General features: G+C 39.9%; 1 protein-coding gene across 3 annotated transcripts in view; it reads right to left on the reverse strand.

The window, feature by feature from the left end:
* Window positions 1–984: 984 nt before the first annotated feature.
* The window catches only part of abch1 (ATP-binding cassette, sub-family H, member 1), a 32,415-nt gene continuing 13,801 nt past the window's right edge, over window positions 985–19,598 (reverse strand). For all 3 annotated transcript variants that reach the window (XM_015944999.3, XM_015945001.3, XM_015945002.3), the window contains exons 11-20: window positions 19,308–19,408; window positions 15,925–15,995; window positions 15,465–15,514; window positions 14,212–14,268; window positions 14,020–14,090; window positions 13,802–13,890; window positions 13,001–13,104; window positions 10,024–10,183; window positions 3,888–3,992; window positions 985–3,255 (exon numbers count right to left, since the gene is read on the reverse strand). In XM_015944999.3, the coding sequence (XP_015800485.1) occupies window positions 3,149–3,255; window positions 3,888–3,992; window positions 10,024–10,183; window positions 13,001–13,104; window positions 13,802–13,890; window positions 14,020–14,090; window positions 14,212–14,268; window positions 15,465–15,514; window positions 15,925–15,995; window positions 19,308–19,408 (915 nt within the window). In that variant the 3' untranslated portion in view covers window positions 985–3,148. The remainder of the gene's footprint in view (window positions 3,256–3,887; window positions 3,993–10,023; window positions 10,184–13,000; window positions 13,105–13,801; window positions 13,891–14,019; window positions 14,091–14,211; window positions 14,269–15,464; window positions 15,515–15,924; window positions 15,996–19,307; window positions 19,409–19,598) is intronic.

The raw sequence follows: 19,598 nt of genomic DNA on the forward strand, positions 1-19,598 counted from the left end.
TATATATTTAATTTAACAAATTTATACACAAATTAAAAAATAAAAAGGTTCGTTAAATATTTATACTGAAACTAATACGTATAAAATATAACGTTTTCTCCCATGTCACGTGACATTACGTGACCGCCGTGGTCATGTGATGCAAGTCTGTAACCGTTTTCTTTAACCAAGGAAGGACAGTGTCCTCGTAAGCAAGGCGCCTTGATGTTGAGAAACACCCTTAGACCTGCTCCCATGTATTCTAGACCTGATTTTTATGGTTATAATTTACAAAGCCGCCTAAATTTTTCAACAACTGGACATAATTTAATTCATTTGACATTTCAATGGATTTCCAGAGATTAACAGTAAAAACTACATATTGTCTCTTTAATACAATCACAAAAACAGATCAGAAATTTATAAACTAAAACTAAAATGTACTAACACACAAAAGATACAATCCACCCATCCATCCACCACTGTAACCTTGTCTTGAATCATTCACAGATTCCTTTAAAAACATCAATGCTGATTAAAAGAACACACACGCACACACACACACTTATGCATGCACGACATACACACACACACACACACACACACACACACACACCGTAAGGAGTTCCCACCCAAGAGTCCTTCTCTATGACTTATGCAATGTGACGTATCCTTACCTTGAACCTCCTCCTCAGTCTAGCTCTGACTTAATAATACACAGGTTCATTTGTGTTTCCTGCAGGGAGATCAGTCCTTTCAGCATGGCTGTTTAAGCAAGTGTATGTTCTAACAAAATCAGTTTTAAAGTAAATGGACACACAGAGTTCAGATAACCAGTCAGGTGAGGATGGCTCAACAACAAAGAAGCAAACTCAAGAGTATCACCATGGTAACAAGCCACACAGACCTGTAAGCAAGTGTGATGTAATCAAATACCTTCGTCGTTCATGACCCTCCAGCTGTTTTTGCAACCACAATAAAAGAAGAGGCACAATACAAAAGGGAGATTTTTTTTCAATGATGTTTATTGTTTTAGAATAAATGAAAAGATCTTTATGGAAGCATGAGTGCTATCACAGTGCGTACAAGTTGCAACACGGGAGTGTCAGTTCTTCCCTGGTGGAGGTAAGCGGCTGGAGTTTTATGTTGACTTGACTCATTTTGGCATAAACTCTAACATTCGAATTTAAAAAGTTAACACATTAAAGAGGATTTGCCTCCTTTTAATCAACAAGAGTGTCACTAATCTGATAAATGCATCTTAAGGGTCCTTCCAACGTGTACATTTCTGTTTTAGTTTGATTACTTTTAAGGTCAACATGAAAGTTCAAAGCATTATAAGATATTTCATGGGATCAGAGCACATTTTAACAAACACATCACCACTATCTGTCAAAGTTTAAACAAATATTTTGGCAACAATATTTAATGTATTTTGGTGAAAAAAGTACTATATGAACAACTAAGACCCAAAGTTGACAGAAGCAGTACAGATTTAGCCCGTTAAGTTAGGCACAAGTTAACCCTCCAACACAAAAAAATGATTCATCCCCATCATTCGTTCAAGGACACATTCATTCACAAGCTTGTTGATCATTTAAAAAAAAAAGAAAGCAGTCACAGTTTCACAAACAAGAGCTCAGATTGATTATAATTTGCAGGAGAAACACCACCATCAGCTGCAGATTTACAGCACAAGAAAATCTACATAAGTTCAAAACCCAAACAGGAACGTGTGTGCGAATAAGATCAAAAATATACTCTGATGTAATAAATGCTGTTGAGTAAACATGTTAAATCTGTCTCTGGCATTAGATGTGATGCTGGTAAGGTGCTTTTGATGGGTGCATGGTGTTTACTTTTACAAAGGAAAGAAGATATTCTAAACAGAGAACTACTTTCCCCCAGTACTTTGATTTTAGCCTTTTAAATCTTATCTTACTGGAATGTTTTCTATAATTGTTTTAATTCTAAATGAAAATGAAAACATAAAAAAACACTTATAAATGTATACAGGAAGAATTAATTTATTAAAATGCAGCTTTCTTTACGAACAATTGTGTACATTCTAACCAAAATGTTTTACTATGTCCTCATTTCTTATTTTCTTTCTTCTATTTCCTTCATGATTGTCACCATCTTGATAACATGCTGAACTCCTTTTGTGTGCTTTTATTTTGTAGGATTTTCAGAGGAACTTCATACGATAGCAAATATGTAAAAAGAAAAAAACATAACACAGAAAAGTGACTCGACTTCCACTCTGTCCAGCAAAGAAGAAGAAGGAAAATAAACAAAACTGAAAAATACAGCTGAGAACTTTCCATCACCAACACTGTCAGACATGAAGCTGTAGAATAAAAAACCTTCAACCTGAACTAAAAGGTGCAACACATTTAAACACCTGATAAAAAAAGAGATTAAACAACGGTCACCTCTTCTTTCTAAGAAGAAAACAAAATACCACAAACGAGCAACAAGAGAGAGATGCTGTGCTTGAAGGGGCTCACGCCATAAAGCATCATCACTTCATTCGTGTTCCCACAACGTAATCTTCTCTATTTTCTGCTTTGAAAACGTACCTTTTATGCTTCCTTTAGAAAAGAAACAATCTGTAGTTGTGCTCAAATCCTTCTTATTATAACTTTTCCTTCATTTTCTGTAATGCACATGTAGATTAAAGGTAAATACTGACATCAAAACGTCCGGCGGTAGTGTTTTTTTTCTTTTAAATCAACAACGGAGGGATCAAGTTCTGTTTCAAGTCTGATAAAATGTTAAAAGAGGAAAAAACTATCTTGTTAGTACTAAGATTAGGGGTGAACTGTGTTTTTTCTAATGGGACCCTGAGTTGGCTTGTGGTTATTCACAGAGTGAACATTTTCTAGATGTTACAGAAAAGGGTGCAGCATCATAAAGTTACACTTTGAACAGACAAAAGCAACTGCTGCAGGATCAGAGTGTGTCAGAGAGATAATCTGGGGAAGGTGACTGATGCACTGACCTGTCAATCTAAAAAACCCACAGTGGAACCTCCCTCCATGTTTCCTTTTGTTTCCTGTTGCCCTGGTTACCCCAGAGAATGGAGGAGGCTCCTTAGGGGTGGGGTTCACCTGAAAGCTCTGCGCGGACTCAGGGCGGTGAACTCCAAGCTAAAAAAGGGTGGCCGTCACGTCCGCAGCTTCAAGATGACCATCGCCAAGATGAGGAAGAAGGTGTTCCAGCCCAGAGTGACGGCAAAGCCTCGCCACACCATCATCTTAGACAGACCCCAACCTGGTGGATAAAAAAATTATGATTTTGCTTTTTTAATTATATTTTTTAAACTCAATGTCAAACCAAACACCTGAATAATTGTAGAAAGAGCACTTGTGTGTGTCCACTAAATCAGAATGATGTACACCTTCCAGTCTGAATACTTAGTGCTCAGCATTTTTGGCCAAAACAAAATGAAATGATCCATTAGTTTGTTAAAACTTGCTGTGCTCTGGTTCTAATACTGTGGATGTTAATCTACAGTGCCTAAATGTACCCAGAATTCCAGCTAGGTGGATCCAAAACTTTCACTAAACTCACACCAAGATAATTTAATCAGCAAATGTTGTCAAAATGACTTCTACCAAGTTAGAGACAGTTTTGTCGGCTCTTCTGCTGCACGTTGGCGATAAGAAGCAGGAAGAGGCACCTGGGCTTTGCTGTGCAGGGAAGTGGTTTGGCCTGTGCCTTATTGTTCAAAACAGACGGGAGAAATAATTAGAAGACCAAGAGAAACCGCTACACCTTGTGTTCATGGAAGTTGAGTTTTACAGATCTGGTGGCTGATTAATGATTTAAATAAAGGGGTTATGTTGTGTGTAAGACTCTCTCTACCCCTGACACACAAGGCTGACATTTGTGTTTGTTTTCACCTCTGTACATGATGCAGCGAAGGGATTCTGAGGCGTAGGTCTGAGGAAGAGCCAGGCTGAGGTACCGGAGAGGATACGGGATGCACTCCACAGGCCAAATGATCCCTACATCACAGGATGGAAAGTTTAGGATATCAGATGAATAAAAGATGGTTGGAGTCTGGATTCTGATACCAAACATCTAATTAAACATTTAAAGTGCCCCTTTTCTTCTTCTGCCTTTAATGATGAAAGTCCTACAGAAAACGGTTTCACATTTATCTGTTCGTGCAGATTAATATAAAAACAGAATTTCATGAACCTTGGATTTTTGATCAAGCTCATGCTTTTTAGATATGGATCAAACAACAGAGACATTTTTACTTAAACAAAACAAATGTCTCAGTGACACTTCTGAGCATTTATTTCTTTACTCTATTTATTCAGAGATCATTTGATCCGAGGTTACGCCTAAAGCCATTTACAGTGGGATGCTAAAGTTTGGGCGGTCTTGTTACTCTTCATGATTTTCCTGTATAAATTAATATAAAAAACTTCAGTTAAATATATCATACAGGATACACACAGTCATATTTGAGAGGTGAAACAGAGTTTATAGGATTTACAGAAATAGGGTAATAATTAGGCAGATGCATACATTTTGGCACTGTTGTCATTTTATTGATTCTAAAACCTTTATAACTACTTATTGGAACTCAAAATTGGTTTAGTAAGCTCATTGACCCTTGACCTCTATACACAGGTGAATCCAATGATGGGAAAGAGTATTTAAGACCTAGAGAAACGTGTTAATCTCCAGCAGGCTGGACTATTGCAATGGTCTTTTGACTGGTCTTCCCCAAATACTTTAAAGCAGTCAAACTCAGGACCTTGAGCCAAATTTGGTTCATGGTCACCACCTCACAAGCTTCCTCCAGCTGACCGGCCTTCACCTAATGCCGAATCACACTGTGCAATTTTTGGCCGTCGCACAGGATTGTTCACGTCACACTGTAGGAATTCCAGAAAGGTGGCCCACTGTACGGTGCAAGATTTCAGTGAGCCAGGCTGCACGACGTCTCGCTCCTGCAAGACACGCAACGTCATGAGAACAACTCCTGAACGCATATGCCAGCAGACCGCTAACCAAATCAAATCTGAAAAAATAAAGCGTCGCCATTAACACTTCTTTTTAGCATCAGCTCATGACCCAGCTCATCTGTTAAAAACCCTTGCTTTGGCCTCAGACTCTGGCTGTGTGTCTCCTTTTCCTGTCTTCCAGATAAACAGCTGTTGGACATTCATCCTTCTGATCCTCCTTAATAAATAAAAACCCACTAACCTACAAAGCAGTAACAATCTATCACAGATCGCTGCAATATCTAAACTTTAGCCATGAATTCTGTCTCACTGTTTACTCCACAGCTCCGCTTTACTCATTCCATCCGCTGTCTGGGTATCCTCTCTCTCTGCAGCAAAGCGCTACTGAACCATCCTTACTGGCTGAATATGTGAAATTTCCACCAACAACAAAGGGATCTCATGTTTTCGTGTTTTAATTTTTAAGTTTGTGAGCACATCTCCTCTCACACTCACAGATCACAGAATCACGGTTTTCACAATTTTTCTAATGGTCTAAAAATGTTTGTTAATTATTTTTAGTTTAACTCCTGTTCAACTTGGGCTATTAACAGACATAAAAACTGGTGAGTAGTTTATAGTTCGCATTTCAAACATAAAGTGAATCCGAAGCTCAGAGAGGCGGAGTCTTGCTGCTGCGGCGTCCCTAAGGTGTGTTTTCATTGGTCCATGGCAGACACACGTCGTAGGTTTTCAAGCAGTGCTTGAAGACTTTTTGAGGCTGATTTGGTTGTGAGATGGATCACAAAGCTGTTGCAGAGCCGGTCACACTGCACGTTCACAGCATGGTGCACATACATGCAAATCACCCTGACGTTGACCGTTTTTTGTTACCATTTTGCTCAGGACGAGGGATTTAGCAAAGACGGCCAAAAATCGCACAGTATGATCCGGGCATTAGACTTCATTTCCCATCGTCCCTCGGTCGGGATTCCCATCGGTCACCTCATACATAATCACCCAATCCTATATACGGAAGTGCCTTCTGCATCATTGTGGTAAAGGCCTATGCACATAGACCAGCGGGTCCTGACCCGTCTCCGTACCACGGCTCGTCCCCTCAGACTGCCCGCAGTCGCCACTCCTTCGACTAGCCCAGCCGCTCTGACCCCAGGGAGCTTGCCAACTTCCCCTATGGAGTAGCCTATGTAGCTTGGTCACCTGCCGACTGAGGAGAGGCAGAGAAGGTGGCGAGAGGGCCATTGCGCCTACTGTGGGATTCCCGATCATCGCCTCTCAGATTGTCCCCTGAGGCCAGAAAACGGCAGCACCTGGTGAGCATTGGGGGAGCTCAGCCTGGGTCAACTTCACCCCTGACCAACTGACTCCTCCTCCCTGTGACCCTCCTACACGGTGAAGACGCTGGAAACTCAAAGCTCTGGTTGACTCGGGGGCAGCTGACAACTTCATTGATGGGGATCTGGCCTCTCGCCTACGAATCCCTCTCATCCACCTGTGGCCTTGGTGGACTGTCAGCCTCTCCAGCCCTTCCCAGCCTATCGCCTGGGATCCAAGAATCAAAAGGTCGATGCCCTTTCACAACAACCCACTCACTCTGCTCCAACGTCCGAACCCACTCCAATACTCCCTGAGTGCTGCTTCCTGGCCTCCCTGGCTTGACCACTCAAACATTCCAACCGGGCTGCACTTCGAGACAATCCTGCACCGGCCAATGCACCCGCAAACCGCCTCTAAGTGCCCTCCTCCTGCTGCCGGGAGGATCTGTCATGGGGCCGCCCCTTTCTCTTGTCAGGCCATGCTGGGGTCTCCCGTACCCTTAGGTTTCTGCGACAGGCCATCTGGTAGCTGTGAATGGCCAAGGACATCAAGGAATATACTGACACCTGGGATGTCTGTGTCCACTCCAAGACCTCCAACCAACTCACTCCCAGGACCCTCAGGCCTCTATCCGCTCCCCAGCGTCTTTGGTCACACATGGGGCTAGACTTTGTCACGTGTAATTTGGTCATACCAGACTCAGTGTTCAACAACACATATCCTTAGATAAAGGAAAAAGTACACATTTGCCATCACTTTTCAATAAATATTGAGTTTGACCTGCAACTTTGTCCCAGTTTTTCATTTCGGCCCAGTGTGAATTTGAGTTTTACACTCCTGCTTTAAAGCAACTGCAACTTATTCAGAATGCTGCTGCTAGAGTTTTAACAAGAACCAAGAACCCTGAGCACATCCCTCCAGTTCTCACATCGCTACACTGGTTACCAGTAAACTAAAGATTCGATTTCAAAGTACTTTTACTAGTTTATAAATCACCCAATCGCATGGGGCCAGAATACATGTTGGATCTCCTTCCTTTAAATGCGCCCCAGCAGGGCTCTGAGATCCTTACGAAACAGTAAGCTGGTAGAACCTCGGGTCAGAACCAAACAGGGTGAATCTGCCTTCAGCTACTGCTGCACACATATGGAATCAGCTTCCTTATGACCTCAAATGTGCCCCAAATATAGTAACTTCAATATTGTAGTAATCAAAATTGAAAACCTTCATGTTTTCATCAGCCTTCTGCTGCACCCTCTCTCTGCACTGAATTAGCTCACTCTTTAACTGTTTCTTTTTAAAATATAAATTGTATTTTCTGTCCCGTTTATTTTATTGTTCTTGTTATTCTTGCTAATGGAAAGCACATCAAATTGCCTCTGTGTATGAACTGTGCTATTATCAGTGGTGGGCAGTCAGGGCCAGCAAAGCCTTCTCTGCTGGCCTAAAGGTACTCAAAAGCGTAAATGTATTTTTTTTTCCTTTGGTAATTATTTTTAAATTAAAAAAATGTTTACTGGTCTATTTTCTTTATATCCTATTATAACTACTTGGCTGCGCTGCTTCCAGTGTTAAAATACCAAGGCTGGGTGTTATCCAATCAGATTTCAGCTAGCTTGTGTTTTCAGGCAGATTAAGTCTGCCCTAGGCCTTCAGAATCAATCGAGAAGCCCGCTGTCCGCTGTAAGTGAACAGAGACGAGCCAGTTGCGATAGCCAATCAGCTCACGAGTCAGCTTGGCCCGGGCCAGCTAACTGGCCTCACGCAAAAGTTGACATGAACGCATCCTGTGATTGGATAAGCAGTAGTTTGAACTTTTCTAGCGGCATGAAGCAAAATATCAAAACTAAATACGGAGATTTGTATCTATAGGCAGCTATCGGTGTATTTTTGAACACATGATGGCTGAAAGAGGAGAAGAGACAGACTTGGTTGCAGATTAACTTGCCACACCATTTTCAAGACGGACCTTTCAAGAAAAAATGGATCTTGTGAGAACAGGTCGTCTGACTCCAACGCTAGCTGGCTTGTCCCAGCAGAAGAAAGGATTTGTTCGTCATTTTCAGGCAAGCAACTATGAACGGTACCCACGGCTAACAGCTTCAGAGAACCGCTGCAGGTTATTCTGCTGGGAATGCCTGTTGCTCGCATCAGATCGATTTGGTAGCATTAAAGCGCGTTAAAATGTACGCCAGAAACACGACCGGGCAGACACGTCTTTCAGCATTAGCCTCCATGTCCGTAGAAAAGGATCCACTCATGGACCTGAAGCGCACAGATAAACTGTACAGAGCCACTGAGGTTTTCCTGAGGAAAGAAAGAAGGATGGATTTTATTTTCTAATGAGCAGGAGAGGAGGAGATCCATGCTGGACATATGTGTTGGTGAGTAGAAACATTTTATTAGTATTTTTTTAATGTTTTGTCATTTTATTTTGTTAATAATCAATAAATGGTAACGAAATAAAATGGCAAAATGAAATTATTCTGTGTTCTGTTTCTATGCAATTTATATTGTGTATAACGTGGTGTGTGCAGCTGCGCCAACATGTTCAATTGTTTCGCGGTACAATTTTCTCCAAAACAAATGCAAATAATGTGTTTGCTTTACTTATTTATTTTATTGTCTCATCTCTTAAACCCGTCTTTCATTTCTGAGATTTGACGGTATCCGTGGTCTTAGTTTCCTACTTTCAAATGGGAATGCGAGTTTGATTTTAAAGACTCTGGAAATTATGTGTCTTGACCAGCCACTGGTGTGTGTGTGTGTGTGTGTGTGTGTGTGTGTGTGTGTGTGTGTGTGTGTGTGTGTGTGTGTGTGTGTGTGTGTGTGTGTGTGTGTGTGTGTGAGGTTTCTCCAGCTGTGATGTCCTATGGATGGTATTTTAAGGTGTATTAAATTAGATTGGACTGAACAGGAAATCACTGAAGGCCCAGGGGTGGAACGCACCGCCCGCCACTGGCTATTATGAACTGTGCTATTATGAACTGTGCTATTATGAACTGTGCTATATAAATAAAGCTGTCTTGCCTTGTCTAAACACTGATCAACATCTACTAAGGCTTTCATGCAGAGGAACAAGTACAACGTTCTGGAATGGCCATCTCAGTCCCCAGACCTGAATATTATTGAAAATCTGTTGTGTGACTTAAAGAGAGCTGTCCATGCTCAGAAGCCATCAAACCTAAATGAACCATAGATGTTCTGTAAAGAAAATTGGTCCAAAATACCTTCAACCTTCAACCAGAATCCAGACTCTCACTGGAAGCTATAGGAAGTGTTTAGAGGCTGTTATTACTGCAAAAAAGGATCTACTTAATATTAGTTCATTCAAATGTATGCACCTGCCTAATTTTGCTTAAACAATTATTACACACTTTCTGTAAAACTTGCAAACTTTGTTTCACTTCTCAAATATCACTGTGTGTGTCTCATATGATATATTTAACAAAAATGTTTTATCAAAACAACCAAAGATTTATAAAGGAAAATCACGAAGAAAATCATGACGATTAACATGAATTATGAAAGCTGCCCTAACATTTGCATCCCACTGTGTGTCATCATGTTCTAAATAAAGAAGGACCCACACACGGGTTTATATTCAGTTCACAACACAAACGAGCTGTAATCAGCTCCAGTAACGTTCCCACAATCAGACACCCGCTGTGCTTCTCAAAAAGGTGTATCCTCACAAAGTTTTTTTTTTATTATAAAACATCTTTGTTATACTGCTTACCACTGAGGATGAGGTTTGGGTAGAAGATGCCCAGGGCGGCTTGATTGGCGCTCTGCTCATCATCAATAGCAGCTGAGATCACAAGACCGAAGGAGATCCCGGAGACTCCCTGCAGCACAATCAGAACTATGACCAGCACCAAGGAGCCTTCATTTGGTATCTGCACAGAGAGAAAAAGAGAAAGACAGGTGAAGCATATTAGAGCTTCAAACGGCTCTACAGCAGCAGATGTAGTCCCAACATCAACCACATCCAGTCACTGGTTTACCCACCACAGCGAGGCGAAGCAGCTGCGTGTTTACGGCATGCAGATGGCCACCACTGTAGATCAGCTTTTAAAATGAGCAGTAAACACTAAATGCATCACACAGGCTCACATTAGTGCACCCTTCTTCTTGTGGTAAACTGGTACCGTTTTATGACAAACCAGACCAGCAGCCACCAAAGCTTCATGAACTACACGATTAGACAAAACCTTCAAACGCTGAATTATCTTATTCTTAGAATATTCTTTAGAAATTATTATTTCAGTTTGTGCTATTTGCAGGAAAGAAATAAGTTGAAATAGAAATAAAAAAAAGAACATATAGAAATAATTTAGATATGTATAATCAACTGTCCTGGCTTACACTTGAAGTTAGGCGGAAGTTTCACTGGTTGTTGTTTATTTTTAAGTGTGTTTCTTTTAATTTTCCTTCATACTTAACTACCTTACTAGTACCATTTAGATCTCATTACCACATTCGCAGAACGCATCTTGTTTCATTTGTCATCCCTTTCTCTGAAACGGAGTCAGGAATGCTGGCATTCTCTGTCAAAGCACCAAGAGACTGGAACAATTAGCCTGTTTTCCTAAGAATCATCACTACAATTCAGTTTAAAATCTCTTTGTAAGAATATTTAATACCCATCTGTACTTGTTTTTTATTTTTATTTTTCACTTTTATCTTTATTTTGTGTTTATCTTTTTATTTATTATTTTTATGTTCAGTATTATTAATAAAAATTTATTTCCGGATCAAAAGGAGCCAGTTGAGGTGGTTTGGGCATCTGGTCAGGATGCCTCCTGGACGCCTCCCTGGGGAGGTGTTTCGGGCATATCCTGCCGGCAGGAGGCCCCTGGGTTGACCCAGGACACGTTGGAGAGGTTACATCTCCAATCTGGTCCGGGAACGCCTTGGGGTCCTGCCGGAGGAGCTGGTGGAGAAGGCCGGGGAGAGGACGGTCTGGAGCTCCCTAGTTGGGATGCTGCCCCCGCGACCCGGACCCGGATAAGCGGAGGAAGACGACGACGACGATTAATAAAAATTTATTATTATTATTATTATTGTGGTTTCAATGTGTGGCATTGAAATACTGTTCGCTATCTTCGTTTGCTATTTGTTTTGATTTGCATAGAGGACCCACTTGGAAACAAGATGGTTCATCTCAAGTGGTTTATCCTCTCGAAATATAAGTTAATAAATAAATAAATAAAATAAAGCTGCAGCTAGACCTAAAGTTAAAGTAATAAGTAAGCTGTGAGAAACCACATCAGCATTTAAGTCAGACGTAAAAAAGGCTGTACTGCATGTATAAAACCATTAAACGGGTGACAAAACACTGGATTTTAACTAGGTAGAAATTTAATGTGTTAATTATGATTAATTCATTAGAAAAAAATAATGCCACAGAAAATTGACACATCTGATCACAGTTTGCCTTTCAAGCAGAGTGGAACGTTTTTCATGGATGATTTCCTGGTACACCGATTCCAGTGGCACACACACGAGAGCTCTGCCCAACTAACAGCTACTAAAATGGCAGAATTTGAAGGAAGCACCTTGCCAGATCTTCAGATGGAGCAGAACTGAGTTAAAGCTCTGTTTCTGTTACTTCACCACATCGAATGAGAGATGCTCATTTGAATGTGACAATATGCATTTAGCATCATCGACTAAAATACATTTGCATAGCTGTTCATTTTTATAACCTATTAAAATGTGAACCTGCTTTTTCTAACCTGTGATACAGAGTAAACAAAAAACAGACACCTTCAACTAACTTAAAGCTCTGAATGTTCCCTGGTGTTGGTCTGAAATTGTTTTAAAGACTGCATTTATAACTACTTTAAAAGAACAAACACAATGTTTTGCTCTGATTTTCAGACTAAATTAAACAATAAACATAAAAAAGGATTCAAAAAAGACTTAGCTGCTAATTAACAGAGTCTAGGATGACACTATTTACAAAGCTGGAAGATTCACGATGACAAACTTTCTTAATTCAACAGAAACGTTTATGTTGGTGAACTCTTCTAGGACTCAGTCCATCTCCCTTGGCAACCTGCAAAAATAGACCTGCACCCGGAGGCCACATGACCTCACGGTTGCTACAGCAATCAAACGCTGTTGTTGTGGCGATCCTGCAGCGATACCTGGATACGGCCAATGCAGGAAATTATTTATGAAGTGGTGGTCTCTTTGGACTTCAGCACCTTAATTACCACACACTCATGAATGCACAATGGCAGATATTGGTGCACGTGCGCTTTTAAAAGTCTGCAGACTCAGCAAATACACGCACAGTCTAAAGACTCCATTATTGTATTGATTCCAAAAACACACCTATTGATAATCAGTATTGGACTCATGCACTACTTTGTTTAACAGCAAAAATGTCAGCTGATCTTGCAAAAGGACGGATAATTTAGGCTATTTGTCGGCTACTCTAAAATGTTATTACCATAATTATGGCTCTTATCTACTGCAGGTAAAGTCAGATTTTTGTTGATGCAGTAAAATGCAAATGAGTAAATGAAATGGCCTGGCAGGCTGGTGAAACATTAACCTTGAATATGTCAGAAATACATCCTGCATGTCAAACTCAGACCAAGTTGGCTGCAGAAATAGATGTTTCGTTGCTGCTTCCTCTGGGGTTCATCGGTTTAACCCTGAATAAAGTACACATTTAGAGTGTTTGTTGTGTTTTTTTTTACCTTGAAGACGAGAAGGATGAAGAGGAGCATCAGGATGATCTGAACGCTGATGACAAAAAGCTGAGAGAAGAGGTGAGCGAGCATCGTCTCTATGGAGCTCACACCTGGTAGACAAAACAACCAACGTTGATTTTATTTTATAAACACATAAAATAATTCTAAATATACAGTTTTACTTAATTAATATGTGAAAAAGATGTATGATATTGATGTCTTTGCTGCTCAAACTAGTACTATCACATTTGGTTTGTCCCTTCTAGGCTACCGTAGTGGCAGCAGCAGTTTGTCAAAAAGATAATAAACAGTGAGAAAAAACTAAAAGCAGAGCAGCATCTCATTCTGTCTCTTCCACGTAAATGGTTTTCACAATCAGCAGTGATCATGTTCCTCCCTCTACTGGCCATGTCTCAAACTACACCTAAATAATGCATCGACTTGATTCTCATGAAAAATAAATGTCTTTCCAATTAGTTTTATTCTTCTCCTTGCAGAAAAAGAGCTACAGAAAAATGCACAAAAAAAATAAACTTCCTGCATGTGCCCTTTGTTCTAAAAACTTTTAAACAAAATATATAAGAAAGATTTATGCCTTTCTTTCTAGAGATGTTTTTTTGTTTTACAAACTTAAAGTAATGATTGATGTAAAAACATTTTTATAAAGTATTTTTAGGTGCTAAAGGTACTTTAAAAGTACTCGCACAGATGCTTAAAACAATCATGTTCAGATCTATTTGTGGAATTGAAATGTAAGTTTTGGATTGTCATACTATTGCTGGAGCAACGCGGTGTCTGATTTCTCACCTGCGACCCAACACCTGTCCAAAAGCCCCTCCTTCCTTTCCAGGACGAACGAGAGTGCCGTCAGGCCAACAGCCAGGTAGAAAGAGATGCTGCAGAAACACAGACGAATCACAAAAATGTAGAAAAATAAACAACAACTTGGAAAAGTACTTACGCCAAATTAGAATAGTACTTTTGCAATTGACATGGTCATAGTTTATTCTCTAACTCGTACTGACCTGAGAACAGCTCCTGGAGTCACAAATGTGGTGAAGTCTGTGTTTAGACTTCCATAAATCGGTTCTTCAAACTGAAAAAAACAAATAAATGAAAAGACAGGTACTTAATGTAACATCACCTCCATTTTTTATATCTAAGACAAAAAAGCATTTTATCTGATTTTTGAATCTGTTTTTTTCTTGAACTCTTACCTTCACAGGCATTTCGGCCAGGTATGACATGCTTCCTAGTCTATTAGTCATAAAAGCCTGCAAATAGAGAAAAATGCAGATTTAATGTGTTAAAGTAACACTAAATATTTTTTTTTTACTTTAAGCTAGAGCTTTAACATTGGTCTCAGTGAGTGTTGGGTTAGAATCTTGACCAGCTTAATATTTGACACCACTCTGCAGCTCTCTGTTGACCAAAATTCCACTCTTTACGGCTGTTAGCTGTAAGGCTAGCAGTTAGCATTTTCAGTTTGTCGATAAAAAGCGCAAGAAGAAAAAGAAGAAGTCTGTTTTTTCTGTTTGTTTCATGGCCGAGCCTGGAAGTAAAAGTTAACCCTGGGGCACACCAGAGGCGCGCCCATGCCGCGCCCTCACCATCATTTTAAATAGAAGCCATTATAGCGAACGAGAGTGGGCACACAGAGAGCGCCACACCACGTCCAAGAAGCGACGCGCTGAGGTGCTGAAGACAGCTGCCAGTTCTATCTCAAGCGCCATGGCACCGCTGTTTACAACATTGCGGGTACTTTACAACAGACATTATGACGCGGAACAGCTGTACAACACAAACTCAACCGCAGTTTTAATAACTTTAAAGTACTATATTCAAATAAATAGCGTACATAACCATTTTTAAGGAATCCGAATCTCACAAAACAGGACGGCAAGTCTGATCACGTAAAAACAATAGAGACACTTCCCGCTTTCTGTTCTCAGGTCCCACGTGATGCTGTGACTATCGCGTGACTTTCCATGAAGAGCTCAGCAGCGCGGCGTATCCTGTGTGATCACTTCACTTCTCAAAATCTTGGGCGTGACGCAGCGTGTCTGCCTACAGTGTGCTCCAGGCTTAACAGAGTAATGGTTTTGGAGGTGAAGCAAAGAGCTAAAACCAGAGTAAACATCGGCGTGGTTCACGCTAGTTTGAGGGAGCTAAAGGAGGCTACAAAATCAGACTTATGGTGACCTGTCTTTTTTGCTGCTGGACTTGTAAGTAATAATATTTTTGTCCAACAGTGTGGATCTTTTTACTTTGTGGTTTACTTTAGTATTAGCTGGCCCATGTTAGTGTTAGCTAATTGTTAACGCTAGCTACAGCAGGCTGTTGCAGGGTTGTTTACGACAGTTGTAATTCCACTTTCAACTAGTAGGGTGGAGGTGCAGAAAACGGCTCTGTATCACATTTAAGGAGGCTTGGTATTTATGAAAACTAACTCATCAAGTTATTATTGTACCTCAAAAGCCTGTTGGAGCTCCTTCTGTAGCATTAGGCCAATTTGTCGATCTGAAAATATAACAATGCAAAATTTCAAACTTTCAGAATAACAGAAAAGAAAACAGAATAGATTATAAAATAGTTTTATAGTGATGACATTTTGTGTCCCAGCATCAGATTCACAGCAGGAGCAAAGAAAAAGAAAAAATAAAGAATACAGGAAAAAAAGGCTCTACAGTGAACAAAAACCTTTGGTCACATTGAGTCACAAAAAAATCTGACTATAGATTATATTTAAGTTTTTTTTTTTGTAGTTTTATAAAAGGGATTAAAAAAATCTATACAGCAGATGTAGAACCTCAAACACATCTTGTTTACATGCCGGATTGTTCCTTCGGCAAGCTTTGGCATCACACTGGGAAATATATGGTCCTATTTAGCAAATAGACCAAACAAATGCTCCAAAAACAGGGTCTTACTCGTCAGGTCCAGCCAGACATGAACTGATCCTCCATCAACCACCTCCTTGGAGACTTGCCGTTGCAAAACCCTGAAAATAAAACCCAGGAACAAGGTCAGGATCTGGAAAACACACCTGTAACATTGAGAAGTGATCAATGTAAAACAGGAGGGATAAGATGCTGAAATACGGTGGATTTGTTTTGACCTTTCACTCTGATGACGAGCTGTCTGTATCTACCTGTAGTTTTACATTGTACCCATCATGCTTTGCTCACACAGACATTAAAAACAGGCAGAACCCAGTTTATCACATTGCCGGGAGACTTGCAAGCAAACGCATTTTGTTTCTCTTAAGCTGGTCGATCATATGACACTGAGATGGATTGGCTGACCCTAGTGAGACCTGCAGGTGTTTTAAGAACAGGAAGGACCAGACCGTCTACCTGAGAATCACATGCTGTGATTCACGACGAAAACAACACCTCAAGACTGACTCACACTCACATGATGGCAGCGCGTGGGACTCTGAGGGACTTTTGGTCCCATGAGAGCAAAAATGTGAACAAATAAACCAGTTTTCCCCCAAATTATTCCGGGACAAGACTTGTTCTAATATTCCTAAACAACAAAATACCTTTTTAACGGGACATTTTAGAACATATATTTAAAAATATCTATGCTATTTTAAAATTAACTGTGTTTAAAGTGCAGAATAAAATAATAGCTCTTTCATGATTTGTTTTTGTTATAAATGTAAGTTGTTTTAGTTAAAATGTGTGATTCCTATTTTGGGGTTTAGAGAATGATCACAGATGAATTACTGCTCAAATATTGTTATATTTTAGAAACTCAAAAAGACTCCTGTCACAATTTTTACGTCAAATCATATTTTAGTTTATTGGATTTGAGTTTTCAGCTGTGACAGTAAAACTTTGACACTAAAATTTAAAGAAAAATTTCTTGAAATGATATTTTTATATGTTGTAAATCTCTGTTGCACACATAAGAGGGTTGAAGTTTAAAAAATTCAAACAAGTTTCCCCTCCTTTAGCTTTTCTGAACATTCTGTGTGTTTGCAGCCATGTGAGCTGAACATTTTTCCTCAGTGAGGTGAGTTTGTCTCGGCCCTGTAGCTAAATGCACTTTGTCACATTAGCATGTTTCACGGAGTCAAACCTCAGCGTGACGCAGTCATCGGTCACCTGAACTGTGCTGCAAGTACACAAAGATGTGAGCAGTCTGCAAAAAAAAAGAAATAAAAACGCTCCAGAGGTACCAACGAACGAGGAAGTGAAGACTTGACAAGGAAATAAAATAGTTAGTTTTGAGAAGTGGGAAGAAGAGACGTACATGAAAACAGTTTAGATTACACCCAAACAAGTTCGGACACGTCCAGTAATAAATGAAGCTAATCAGAAAGATTTAGCTCTGATCTGATCAGTGAGTGTTCATTTGTTTTAATTAGAGTCTGATCACTGATGTCAGCAACATCAAGTCAAACATCTTCATTAAATTTCATTCAGAACCGTCAGAACTGTTTTTTATTTCTAACCATAGGAAGAAAACAGCTATTAAATAACATTTTTTGAGGACATGGTTTCCTGTATATCTGGTCAATAATCAAGAACCCAAGCTTTCAATTCTAATTCTTAATATTTTAAATAGGCAGCTTTATTTATTCATTTAATTTACAAATAAGGATCATTTTTAATCATTTATTTCTTGTAGAATTTGTCCTACTAATCCCAGATTAAACCAGGGTTCCCAAGCACCGGGCCGTGGACTGATATTGGTCTGGGGATCACCTGGTACCAGGGCACACCCAACAAAAACTTACAGACATTAGAGAAATTAGGGTACAGATAAAGCATTTTTGACGAGTACGAGCATAAAACGAGTAAAACCCATGAATATCTGTATTTGTGCTGAATAAAAGTAATCATTGGGTAACCGACTGTCTTCACGCTCAATGACTGACCAGTCACACAGAGCTCCCGTCCCTCTCTATACACAAAACCAACAGACGGCGCACGGTTGGAGGGGATGGTTTCAAGCACGAGTCACAGATCTAAGTTGTGCGTTTATTTATGAAAACTTTGTAGAATATAGTCGCACTAATAAGCGCCAACGGAGCCAGCTGGTGTGTGAGTTAATGTGATCAGCAACTCCTGTCTAACGGGGATGGCGGGTGGAACAGGACCCGACAGGGAAAATTCTCGGTGGGCCAGTCTGGTCGGTGTTTTTAGCTGTCTTTTTGTTTTTTCGGGCCAGTGTTAACTCGTGGTACATTCTTGAACACCTGCTGCTGATGAGAGGATTTCTCCTGTCAGGAACAGGTGAGCTGCTCCTGAATACGCTTTAGTACCTAGAAACCAGACTGTAGTGACCTGTTATTTACAGTTTTGTAATTAATATGAAGTGAAAACACTACACCCACAGGTGATGGAAAATAAGATTAGGTAATCCTGAATATTTTCTCCCACAGCTCAGCTCTGTTAGAAATAAACAGATGTCTGCTTGAGCTGGATGATGTCAAATATAAAAAGTGTTCACAGATAACTGATCTTTAATGAAAAAGAATTATAATCATTTTAAATTTTAATATTGATTTTATTTCATTTCTAAGGTTTGGATATCTGTGAACATCACAGAATTTTCTGATTGATGTAAAGAATGAGTGATAATATTGATAACAGGTCATGATCTAAAGTGGGTCAGTTTGAGGTATAAAACTGTCCTGGGCCTAAAGTTTGGCAGATGTATTTTATTTCTTTATAAACCCCTCCCACCCACTGCATTGCACTGAGGAGTCCGTGGACAGCTCCTTCAGAGGCAAACTGAGACATCCCAGAAGTAAAACAGAAAGCTACCGTAGGTCATTCATCCCCTCTACAGTAAGCGTGTATAGCCGTTTTTACAAAACTATGCTTCCAATTTGCCACAACGCTGTGCATCAAGGAGCGTTAGGTCGTTTACACGTGGTCAGACCGTAGCGGTAATGTGGCGCGATTGTGATTACCTGATGGCGGCATTTAGTAGGTATGGGGGCGGTCTCTGAACTGCCGTAAATTTCCATTTATCTTGGATATGACTTGATTTTATTGCAATTGAAGCCGCTCTCATTAAGTTTTCTTAATAAGTCGCTCCTAATATTTTTTGATGTGAGATATACTACGAAATGTAGCAAAGTTTGAGCACCACTGGTCTAAATTAGAAGTGGAGATATATTTAGGGAAAGTATAAGAAATGTTGTGTGTTTTACATTCAGATAACACACCACTCTTTACACATTTGTATTGAAGACTTTTCCATTGACTTGCATCATTTTGGTAACATCACATAAGAGCTCACAAGACTTTTGCAGCTGGTTATTTTTATCATACTGGTCTGTTTGTCTCACCTTTTTGTCAGGTAACTGGTGAAATTCTTTCCAAAACCAATCACACCCCAGTACTTTCCAGTATAGACCCCTTCAAATGCCTCATTGTGGGGCAGTGGTACCTGGAGAGAATACCATAAACTCATCAGACAGTTTTTGCATGAGGCAGTGGGTTTAAATTTTCATCATCTGCGTCACAAAGAAACTTCCCAAGTTTCTTAGAAAAATGGAAGTTTATTCTACTGTAAAACGAAGTGAAACGCATTTGAGTAAAAATAAATTCTTGAGTGAAAGCATGTTTCTTAGGTCAAT

Source organism: Nothobranchius furzeri, chromosome 12 (assembly GCF_043380555.1).
Source record: "Nothobranchius furzeri strain GRZ-AD chromosome 12, NfurGRZ-RIMD1, whole genome shotgun sequence".
In the NCBI taxonomy this organism is placed as follows: Eukaryota; Metazoa; Chordata; class Actinopteri; order Cyprinodontiformes; family Nothobranchiidae; genus Nothobranchius; species Nothobranchius furzeri.